We start from the raw sequence: 12624 nt of genomic DNA on the forward strand, positions 1-12624 counted from the left end.
GAGGAGCAGTTCGTAAAATACGGTGGATATAACCCGGTGGTACTCCGGTCAAAGAGGTATAAGATTTTATTTAATTTTACGGAAGTATGATGGGCCTTTATTTATAAAAGAAAAATCAATTATTTAAAAATTAAAGGATGAAGGGTATTATGAGAAGCTAGGTACTAAATTTAAAGTTTGAAAGATTCTTGTACTGATACATAAGTTGCCCATTCATTATTCTCTTTTCTGGAAGAATCTTCCATGGACGTGAAATTTCTTCAGTTTCTGTGTCTAACTTTGTGTAAATTTCTTTTCTCAAGTGCTTTTACACCCCAAGATAATTACCTTATCAACAGTGGATCAAGTGCAAGTACTGTAGTTTCTGATAACAGGCACTTTCTTGGGGATGCTTCGAAGAATGGTTCAAGGTACATGTCTGGAGGTAAATCTATTGCTCTCAAAAATCCAAACCCTTCTCCCAATTCTTCCGTACTTTACAGCAGTGCTAGACTTTTCACTTCAGCTTCAAGCTATGAATTTGACGTCAAGAATCTTGGGATCCATTTAGTTCGGATGCATTTCTCTCCGTTTCTCTCTCAGAATTATGATCTGAAAAATGGCAATTTTAGCGTTTTGGCAAACGGGGTTTCACTTTTGAGCAATTTTGGTGCTGATATTACTATTTTTAAAGAGTTCTTCTTGATGGTGGATGAAGAAAATCTTGAGATTTTGTTAAAGCCTAGTAGTGATTCAGATTTTGCGTATGTGAATGCAGTAGAGTTTTTTTCAGCTCCCGAAGATTTTTTTATCGATGCAGGTGGGCTGGCATTGATTACTTCTGATGGGATAAAAGAATTTAAGCAGAATATCACATCCCAAGTTCTAGAAACTGTTCATAGGATTAATGTTGGAGGGTCGAAAATAACACCATTCAATGATACCCTTTGGAGATATTGGATCCCAGATGAAGATTATCTTAGCTTGAAATCTGCTGCAAAAATTGTTACTACCAATGATCCACCAAACTATCAACCCGGTGGGGCAACACGGGAGAATGCCCTGATAATGTGTACACGACTGCACAAGAAATGAATAAAGCTAATGGGAGTTTGAATTTTTTGTTCAATATTACATGGGATTTCCCAGTTCGATCTGAGGATGATATGTTCATAGTCCGATTACATTTTGTGACATTGTTAGTATTGGACTTAACTCGTTGTACTTTAACTCGTGGATTTTGGTTTGTTCAATTGTTGGAGGATTTTTTGCGCTGATATTGGCTTCTTTGCCTATTTTTGTTTGTCTCAAATGCAAGAAAGTAAGGGTAAAACCAAAAGGAAGACGTTCGGAAAGTGTAGGTTGGACTTCTGTTCGTGGTAGTTTCGGATATGCAATTTCTGAAGGAACCGCACTTGCCTCTCCTGGCCCTTATGGATATTATGGTCTGAGGATTCCCTTTTTGGATATTCAGGCGGCAGCGAATGATTTTGACAAGAATCTGGTTATTGGTTCAGGTGGTTTTGGCTCTGTGTATAAAGGGATTCTTAAAGACAACATTAAGGTTGCTGTGAAGCGTGGCGTGCCTGGTTCGAGACAAGGAGTACCTGAATTCCAGACTGAAATTACCGTGCTGTCCAAGATTCGTCACTGCCATCTTGTTTCACTTGTGGGCTATTGTGAAGAGCAATCTGAAATGATTCTTGTTTACGAGTATATGGAGAAAGGGCCATTAAGACATCATTTGTACGGAACAACTTTACCACATTTATCATGGAAACAAAGGCTTGAAATATGCATTGGGGCAGCTAGAGGCCTTCACTATCTCCACACCGGTTCGGCTCAAGGTATCATTCACCGTGATATCAAATCTACCAACATTTTACTCGATGAAAATTATGTTGCTAAGGTGGCAGATTTTGGTCTCTCGAGATCTGGTCCGTGCCTTGATGAAACTCACGTAAGCACAGGAGTAAAGGGTAGTTTCGGATATCTTGATCCTGAATACTAGGGGTGATCAAATTTTTTTATTAACCGCCCGAACCGCACGAACCGAGTTGCACCGCACCGTTTTTCATAATATTTAAAAAAAACCGCGATTAAAAATAGTAATCGTAAACCGCACCGCATACGTGGTTCGGTTATTTTTTTTGCCAAAAACCGCACCAAACCGCACCGCCTAAACCGTTTGCCATAATATTTGACCTATAATTATAATAATTTGTAAACACTATATTCAAATTAAGAAGTTGTCATTCATTAAATCTCAACTCTCTTCAAAATTATTATTTTTACAAATAAAACTTATCTTCTTCTTAATTATTCTTCATATTAATATTTTATTAGATTATTTATTTCTTTTGCTATAATATTTAGTTTGAAGTTTGAAAGTAGAAAAATGATAAAGTAGTATAAATGTCATTTTTGTTGTAAGTATGTTGTGTTGTTAAATTATTAACTTAGTTTTAAATCTTGATTATTGTTTTATCTATTTTTATCTTTATATGCTTTGAACTATAATTTATATTTGAAGACACTATATTGTTGTTGTTTTCAAATAAATTAAAATATATGTTCTAATATTTTTCATTAAAAAAACCGTAAACCGACCGCAACCGCTAAAAACCGCTAAAAACCGTAATACTAATTCTTCATGTAAAACCGCGATTATTTTTTCAAAATACTAACCGACCGCATATGGTAATTCGGTTTGAATTTTTTTAAAAAACCGCAGAACCGTACCGTGATCACCCTTACTGAATACTTTCGGAGACAGCAACTTACGGATAAATCCGATGTTTATTCATTTGGGGTCGTTCTTTTCGAGGTTTTATGTGCTAGACCAGCAGTCGATCCATTGCTTAACCGGGATCAGGTCAATCTAGCCGAATGGGCGATGGAGTGGCAAAAGAAGGGGCTCATTGAGAAAATCGCGGATCATCGTATACTAGACCAGATAAAACCGAGCTCATTAAAAAAGTTCGGGGGAACAGCAGAGAAGTGTTTGGCTGATTATGGGGTCGACAGGCCGACAATGGGGGAGGTTTTGTGGAACTTGGAACACGCATATCAACTTCAAACAAATGAGCCACAAACTGTGACGGACAATATTTTATCTGATGATCCCACGAGCAGTGAAGATGTTGGTCGAGGGGGTGACGGTAGTTCGGACACATCGACTACTCGAGTTTTTTCCCAGCTTCTGACCAATAAAGGGAGATGAGATTAGAGACTCATAGCATCTGATTTTTTAAATATCATGCGGAAAAAGGTTGTTGAGATATTAAGTATAGAAGTTAAAAGTTTTTCTTGGTACGGTATTGTTTGGAATGACTAATAACTTTGTGTTATTATCTTTATCTTATATAAAAAGTTCCAATAAATTGCAAATGTCACGTTGACTTATTCTTATAGCTAGTGTTCTAAAAATCCCGCTTAAAGTTCGACAAAAATGCCGCGTTTCGAAAAAAACGATTAAATTGTAGTTTGACTGAATTAAACGTAATTAAGACGTTTAATTAAGTGTGCTTAACACAATTAATCACATTTATTTATTTTAAAAAAATTATTTTGAAGTTATGTCTTTTTATTTTAAAATACTAAATTAAGTTTATAATTTAGATGTTTATTTTTAAATTTTAATGATTATTAAGCATGTCTGATATTGATTTGACAAATATTTAGCATTTTTTAATGTGGTTTGAGATAATTACAATTACACTAAAAAATATTGGATTTATAATTTTTAATGATTATTATTTTATTTATCGGTTTGAGATAATTACAATTACACTAAAAATAAAACACGCTTTTTCACCTTTAAACATATGTTAAGTTCATTTAAATTTGAAAAGCTTGAAGCTCTACATCAGCGTTGGGGCACTTCATGCTTTTTAAAACTTTGGTTATAGCTCTTCTTATATCAAGTTTCAAATGAATTATTAGATTTATGATTTTATTGTAACAAATTCATTTGTATCACAATATATATATATATATATATATATATATATATATATATATATATATATATATATATATATATATATATTTGGATTCCTATGTATAAGGCGCTTTATTTAATTGAATCATCAAATAAGGCTGGTGGGAAGTTGGATTCCCGGCCATTTACCTAATAATATTTGTTGACGTCATTAAAGCTTATTAATTTAAAGATTTATTAATCAATTGATAAGTTAATAATTTATTATTTTAAAAAGTATTTTATTTGAAATAATATGAATTCGATTAAATAAAAAAATTTCTGTGTTTAAGTATTGTATTCTTTAAATTAATATATATATATAAAAATTCATTGTACATTTATATTTATAAAAATAAGTAAGTGATATTCATTATTATTTTATTAATTAAATAATATTCATTATATCAACTAATCAAATAAAATTTAGTGTATAAACAAAAAGTAATAGAATTAAATTTAACGAAAAATAAAGAAAAATATAAATATATTTTACTAAATTTTCCTAGTTATGATTATAATTTTAGATATTTCTTAAATTATGATGTTGACTTACTACAGTTTTATTCATGGGTCTCACGTCATTATTATCTTATTAAATTATCGAATTATTAATTTAGCATATTATCTCAAGTTGGAATCGAAAAAAAATATTATTTTAGAGAAATTATTAATTTATTGAGTATTAATTTATATATATATATATTTAATATACCTCCAAAATTAATATGCATAATTCATAAGAATATTTTAATAAATCTCAACACGCAATACATGTGTGTATATATTTTTTCCTTTTTTTGAGTTTTGAGAGATATTTGTTTCAATTAAATTTCAATTTTAAATTTTGTTTCAAATAAATCATCGACACTGATGTGAACTTTTTAGTTTTATTGAGATGGAAGTTTGTGGCAAAGGATATTCCACTAGGATTGATTAATGGCTATCCATGATGCACATATAATATTTTATTTTCACTATATCTATATATATATATATATATATATATATATATATATATATATATAATATCACCATATTATAAAACTTCAGTCTCAATATAATAATAAAATGTCAAATAATCACTTTTGGTGCCCTTTTTTAAATATTTTAAATTTTCCTTACACCAATATATAATAATTAAATGTCAAAATTTTAACACAAAGTGTTATTAATTCAGTGGATAGGGCATCTATTTTGCATAAAATCTCTTTTTTAATTCATTATTTCAAAATTGCAGTTTAGTTCATCATTAATTTTCACCACTATGATATGTTTCTCATATAAGTATAATCAAATCAAACTGTAATATGTAGTGATTTCAAAAACAGTATGATTCGTCACTAATTTTTACAATTATGATATTATTTCTATTTGAATATAAATTAAATTAATTTAAAAAATCACACAAACAGGCTACGCATGCAAATATATATTTACAAAAAAAATCAAAACATAATCCACATAAATTATAACAATATTTAATATAACTGCACTCTTTTTTTATACAGCTACATGTAATTCATACAATAATTTATAAATTATCATGTATGAAAAGAGTGTTCGAGTTGATGGGATATGTAAACGTTTGAATAGTGGTCAGAAGCTCGATGCCTCTTGCCAACACCTCCTCGAACGAGCTTTACGCACAAGACTTATCTAGTGCGATTTACCTTACTAACGTGATATGTATGTTATTACGTTAGTCTAAAAATTTACCTAACACACAAAAAAAAACAGTGGTAAGTGGTTTTCAAGTCATAAAAAAATATTATAAATTACCATAAATTAATCACAGACCGCAACAAATATAGACATTAACCAAGAAAAAACCAACTCAGAACAAAACATGTGCGCAGAAGAAGCAAAAGTAAAAAAAAATATTATCGTCATTTGTAATACTTTTCTCTACAAAATGTACTATACATATCTACTAAAATAAAATTACTCAAATTTAATTAATTCGGTAATCTTTCAGTAACAATAATTAGTTGTTTAATATTTAAAATTATTTAAAATAAATTTAAATTAAAATTGGGGAAGTTGGTGAAAAATCCCCAATCATAATATATCTTTGGGTTCACTCCTTACCCACAAAATTGTGGTATTATGTCATACAAAATGTGGTTCACTTCATGTAGAAATGTGGTACTAAAAAAATATCTAGGTACTGAACATAAAAAAAAAACGGTGACTGAGGACTGAAGGTCAATTTTCCGATTAAAATTCGACAAAGAGGCAGGGCCATTTCCTTTCAACGTGGCACAGTTGTTTTCTCGAGAAAAGCAAGCACAAACTCAGATAACGTCACAGGCAATTGCTTGTGGCGGTGGTCGTCTAATATCAAAATATCAAATTTATAAATAAAAAAAAAATCAGGCATAAATTCGATTACAACAAATCTCTATTAACTAAAATAATAATAAAAAATTATGGGGTTTTTGTAGGTAAAAAATATCTACACAACAAAGTTTTTAAAAATGTTAAAATTGTTTTTTTGATAATTATTTTGTGTAATGTAAACAAAAAAATACCCAAGATTACAAGTTGCTCAGTTTTTTTCTGGTAAGAAATAATAAACTTTCATTTTAAAAAAAAAAAGATAATAGACTTTCGCCACAAAACAAAATATAATATCCATAAAAAATAGAGACAAAAACTTGTGAGAGACGGTCTCACAAGTCGTATTTTTTTAGACAAACTCTTATTTGGGTCATCCATGAAAAAATATTATTTTTTATGATAAGAGTATTAATTTTTAGAGTGGGTCTCATGTGAGACCATCTCACGGATCTTAATCTGTGAGACGGGTCAACCCTACCCATATTTACAATAAAAAAATAATATTCTTAGCATAAAAAGCAATACTTTTTCATGGATGACCCAAATAAGAGATTCGTCTCACAAATACGACCCGTGTGAGACCGTCTCACATAAGTTCGTCTCACATAAGTTTTTGCCTACTTTTTATATTGTGAATATCGATAGGGTTGACTCATATCACAGATAAAAATTTGTGAGACCGTCTCACAAAAAACCTACTCAAAAATAAATTATATCCGAAAATTATTTCTGTTAGTTTTACTACCCAAAAAAAAAAAGATCCATGTTATTGAATCTCATAAACCAAAAAAGTTTTCTTCATGATATTTTAAATAGGAAATAATATATTTATAAGCTTTAAATTAAATTGATAATGGAACGTAATTTTATTTTTATTTCTAGATAGCGAAGAAAATGTATCCCCACTTCTCAAAATCATTGTACTGATTTCGAGATTCCCCAATTTGAATTGTTGCTTTACGAGCATAAAATAATAATTCAATCATACCATGACAGTATTCAACCGTTAATTCCAGCTCAAATCATACATATACTCGTACAAAGAGAGCGAATCGAGGTTGTGTGCAAGCGTGTTTTCTGGAGGGATTTGGGTGGAAAATTTTGACGGAAAAGGTTGGAATTTTTGTGAATGATGGAGGTGGTTCTCAATATATACGACGTGACGAATAGTGGGAATGAGAAAACGAACAATACGATTATGCAGATCAACAAGATTTTCAAAGATGGGATTGGGCTCGGTGGCATCTTCCACAGCGCTGTTCAGGTTTCGGAGTTGCTGTGTATTTGTTTGTGTGTGGCTATATTCTGTGTTAGATCCAGTGTTCCACCGTGCTTTCTGGGTTTCATTTGTTTAGCTTTTAGGGGATTGTGAGTTTAGTTTGCCCTAAAATTTGAAATTTCTGGTTTCTTTGTTCATTGGTCGCTTGACCTGCTTCACATAACTGGATCTTACATTATATCTGATTGTTTTGGTTTATCTTGTGTTTTCTAGCTTGATATGGTGCAGTATTTTTTTTCCCTTTTTGATATTGAATACACTCGTACCTGACACGTGATCGCTATTTTATCTGAATTTTCGTTTTCTTGATAGGTTTATGGTGATGAGGAATGGTCATTCGGGTTCTGTGAACATGGCACTGGAGTGTTTAGCTGTCCATCAACAAAGAATCCTATGTATACATTTCGTGAAAGCATTAAACTTGGCGCGACAGCGTTCTCTATCTCTAAGGTCAATCAGATCCTAAGAGAACTCAGTAGGGAGTGGCCCGGATACTCGTATGATTTGTTATCTAAGAACTGCAATCATTTCTGTGATGTGCTTTGCGAAAGACTTGGCGTGCCAAAGCTTCCAGGTCACTGCAGTTCCTTTTCTCGTCTCTCACATTCACAAAATGTAACTTATAATATTTAGCCGCAAAATGTAACTTAGAATGTTTAGTCAATAAATCAGCTCAATTCATGTTAAATTGATGCTAAGCTTGATTTTTCATAATCAGACCTCAAAAACTCATGACAAACTTCACTTATCTGGCTTTAGTATTTCAGTTGAGATAATTTTAATTTAGATGTGTTAAGTGTTAACAATTCTTTAGGTTATATCATGAATTGGAAGGAATACATGCATATCTTTTTCCTTGGTTTTCTAGTGCACTGTTCTTATTAGTTTTTGCAACAGGTTGGGTAAACAGGTTTGCAAATGCAGGGGATACCGCTGTAGAAATAGCTGGAAACACTGCCTCTCGAGTAAGATTGTCTTTCGCTTTGTAGTTCCTTTGATCATATTATACACCTGTAGCATTTGGACATTCAGCAAATTTGATGGTAATTGTCGCTTTATCTTCAAAAATGTATATCGTTACTTATGCTTAATGCTGAAAGTATAGTTGTTTTTTACTTCTGTTCTTTCTAAATCTACCTACACATGCGTGTTTCTATGTAATAAGCATTTAATTTAGGATATATACACACACACATACATATAATGCATATAGACGCTTGCAAAAGCCCAAGACTTCTAACCTGTCCAGAACCTGCTTTGATTCTATACATCATTCGTTTTCCATTGCTGCAGTTTAGGCAAGCAAAAGCCGAAATTGCAACTGCTAGTAAGGTGGCATACCGGTTTTTAGCAGGAGTTGCTTCCAACAATCAGATCAACTCCCCAAACTCCCCTGGCGATAATTCTAACAGAGGAAGTCCTAGATTCCAATCTGCCTGGTTCAAGAACCTTATGTCATCTGGTGCTAAACCAACAGGTGGTTTGGAACAGGAAAATCAGGATGAAGATGTGAGCCACCAGCGACAGAGACAAGAAGACCATTTAAGATCAAACTCTCGAAATGATATCTGATACCACATTATCTTTAGCCTCCTTCGCATTGGGCGTGGAGACCAAAAAACTTTTTCAATGTATCTTTGTTATAGTTCTTGTGGATTGTTGTATAACGTTAAACATGCATTTTGTACACCACCGTTCTCCCAAGTGCTTGAGTTAACGATTGAACTTCCATACCAACGTTGGTGTCTACATTTTTGGTATCGCCGGGTCAATCGTGGAGATGAACAAATTATCTTGGAGTTTTTTTCTTGCATGAATCGAAGTATGTTTGAAGGCTTGAACAAATTATTCGATTTACATCTGCAAATGATTCTTGTAAAGTTCAATTTGTACCTGTAAAGCAAGCACGGAACCATGCAAAGGAGATAACAACATTACAAAAACTTCAAGTAAAAATCAAACAAAGGCCAACGAAACATGTCTGGAAATACCAGTTTGAAATCCGAAAGAAAGATAAGTCGGCTCAATTCAGGGACATATATACATAACACATTATTCAGAGCAAAAACTATTGCAGCCTCACATCTCAAAATGGTTGGTTTATTCACCCTCTGACCATTTTGTTGAAGACATAAGTGTCTACCCGCGCATCATCGGCTATTTTAAGGGAGGAAACAGCCTGAGCAGCAAGATAGTCCACAGATAAACCAACAGTGCCCCAACATTCCTCTCCAAACCATTTAGGGTAAAATTCTCTTACCAATGGATAAGGTGGCTCCATCAAGTCCGAATTTCCTCCATGATTGGACACAGCCTGATTTTTACAAGCATCAGAAACCAAACGAATATTTTCAAGTGAATATTTGGACAAATTGTGATAAGGAAGAAATGATTGTCTTCCCCCGAAGAAGTTGCCACTGTTTATCGAAAGATTCCACAAGTTCCTCCCCTCATCCTCAAGGGTTGAACTTCTTGAATCATCTGAATCTTCACCAAGTAGGACATGTAGTGCAACCGCCTCAGCTATTGCAGCACCTTCTTCATCAAGCCTATCCTGCTCTTCTTTCTTCTTCTGCTTCTTTTTCTCAAGTTCCAAACGTATGGCGGCAGAAGTAGCCAAAGCCTTTTCCAAGCGTCTCTTTTTCTTCTCGGCCTGCTTAATTCGATCAAATTCGTCTTTCCCTTGTTTCTTCTTGGCTTTCTTGACACCAACTGCTACCTTAGGACACTCCATCATAACCCGTCGCACCGAACTCTGATACTACAATTTCCTATCCACTCAACTTATTACTCTAAGTTCCCTGATTATTTCCCGACACAAACATCCCTATAATATATACATTATCTGGTGAACTATATGTGTTTCCTTTTTGTTTTGAAACTTGTTATTCAACGCTTGAAAAACCAAAAAATAAAAACTTTTGAACTAAAAGGTACTTGTATATGAACTTATACCTAAACCCACTCAGGTCTGAAGGGATACCGCATTTTACGCGCGCTACATTCCCAAAAAGAAGTAACAGGAGATGGGGGAAGTGAAAACTTGAAACCACTAATGGATCCTCCGCTCTTCATTCTTCCCAGATTTCCACAACCCTTGCCAGCTACATGAAACGAGTGAAATAAAAGGATGACTCTATATAAGCTCAGTTAAAATTCCATTCCTTTCTGTTTTGAATGTTAAGAAACCCAAACGTCTTTCCCTCCTGCAACAGATATGTATAACTCAGTACAAAAGTGGCTCAGCTTACAAAAATCAAAGTTTCAGTAAATGCAAAAATAAATAGACAATATTGACACATACAGCAAATCAAAGAATGGATCAAGCAAACAACAATAAGGTACTGTAATGAGCGACTGAAAAATAACCACAAATGAAATAATTTAAGCAAATAATGAATGAACAAATTGCAACGTGATATCAGTTACACCAAGCGATCACAATGCCATCATTAACAAGCTGATGAAAAATGCAAGAACCCCAAAAAAACTAGTGCAATAGAATTATCAAATCAACAGGAAATCAAAAGACATAAAAAGCAGAAAATCCTCTAAACAAAATCTTCAAGAAAAAAAAGGAGCCATAATAATCAAATCTATAACTACAACAAGAACTAGTCCCACAGTCGATTCACGTGTATAATAAAAGAACCCAATTTTAATAACCAAATTCTCGAATCAACAAAGAAACTGCAAGAAGTAAGCAATTCAATAATAGCATCAGTGTAATTTCAAAAAAAAAAAACAGATCACCCAAATAAAGATTACCCCCAAATTGCAGATCCCACTTAAAAAATTGAACAAAAAGGAACCCAACATTGCACAAATCTAAAAAGACTCGATCTCCCATCAGAAAACTACACCTTAGCTTAATCCAAGATCAATAATCCAAAATCCCTACAACCAACACACGATCCACTTAACCACACTCCAAACTCTAAATTCCGGTAACCAAAAAAGAGACTTGAAAATTCCCTTTCCATGCTTTAAAAAATCAACAACCATATAAAAAAAAAAGCCACATCAAAATCCAACCTGAACAATTAGATCAATCCAATAAAATCAAAAGCCCACAAATTCAAGAGTTAAATAACCAAACCTGTTTAAAATAAATAGAAAAGAACACGAAACCCCGGGTGTTGAATCTTGAATTTTAGAGTGGATTGGATCTGTTAATCAATGGGGGTGTGCGTGAGACGGGATTGGTAAACTGATCACATGAGATTGGTAGAGGAAGAGACGGGGATGAGTAGGAGAAGGAAGGGCAAACGTGGAAATTCACGAGGGGCTGGAGACATGTGTCTATTCGAAGCTCCGATATTCGATTTAACCGGCCCCACTCTGTGGATAATTCTACGATTAATGTGAGACTGGAGGGCGTCTCCACCGTCGATCCATTGGGTTGGTGAATCAACGGTCTAGATTTCCCATATAGATAACCATCTGTAATATATTATTTATATTATTGTATACTATATTATTAAATGATGTTATCATTTTTTTTAATAATTATATATTAATAAAGTGTTTGTTAAAATTTTAGTATAAGTTACATATAATAGAGTTTTTATTCGTTAAACAACAAGTTGCATGTTCAATTCTTATTTTCATCATTTTTTAATTTTTTTCTATTTATTTTTAAAGTTTATATATCAAATATATATTATAGTCTGTTACTATTTTTTATAATTATATTTTGATCATCATTTAAATATAAATCAAATGAGTTATAAATTATATTGCGTGCGTCGATGCACTAACCGATATTGAATTTTTATTTTTATGAATGTTTGAATATCTCTAATCCTCTTTGTGACACCAATTAGTTTTTTTATGGAAAAAAATTATATCTTAAGTAAATTTTTTCATATAATTTACTCATAACTATTTGTTATACCTAATATTTCAGAAGCCCAAAACAAATTCAACAGATGAAAGCCAATTGTTATGTCTAGAACTCAAATTCGGCCCAAGTGAAATTGCATTTCGCCCAATGAATCAACGTAATATCAGTTGCTGCCAGTGCCCGACGTGGAGTGAT

The 12624-nt window shown here is 32.7% G+C and overlaps 2 protein-coding genes and 1 pseudogene across 2 annotated transcripts; 2 read left to right on the forward strand and 1 right to left on the reverse strand.

Moving 5' to 3' along the window:
• Positions 1–238: 238 nt before the first annotated feature.
• Positions 239–3336, forward strand: LOC140826073 (probable receptor-like protein kinase At5g24010; annotated as a pseudogene).
• Positions 3337–7169: 3833 nt separating this feature from the next.
• On the forward strand, positions 7170–9189 carry LOC140826083 (deSI-like protein At4g17486). Its single transcript, XM_073188195.1, has 4 exons — positions 7170–7568; positions 7896–8157; positions 8481–8548; positions 8877–9189. Exons 1-4 carry the CDS (start codon positions 7434–7436, stop codon positions 9153–9155), a joined length of 744 nt encoding a protein of 247 aa, XP_073044296.1. The 5' UTR covers positions 7170–7433; the 3' UTR covers positions 9156–9189.
• A 320-nt stretch (positions 9190–9509) lies between these two features.
• Positions 9510–11854, reverse strand: LOC140826091 (uncharacterized). The gene is made up of 2 exons (XM_073188208.1): positions 11683–11854; positions 9510–10789 (listed from the first exon to the last, which is right to left on the reverse strand). Exon 2 carries the CDS (start codon positions 10318–10320, stop codon positions 9688–9690), a length of 633 nt encoding a protein of 210 aa, XP_073044309.1. The 5' UTR covers positions 10321–10789; positions 11683–11854; the 3' UTR covers positions 9510–9687.
• Between the last annotated feature and the right edge of the window lie 770 nt (positions 11855–12624).

This window comes from Primulina eburnea, chromosome 1 (assembly GCF_022965805.1).
Source record: "Primulina eburnea isolate SZY01 chromosome 1, ASM2296580v1, whole genome shotgun sequence".
NCBI lineage: Eukaryota > Viridiplantae > Streptophyta > Magnoliopsida > Lamiales > Gesneriaceae > Primulina > Primulina eburnea.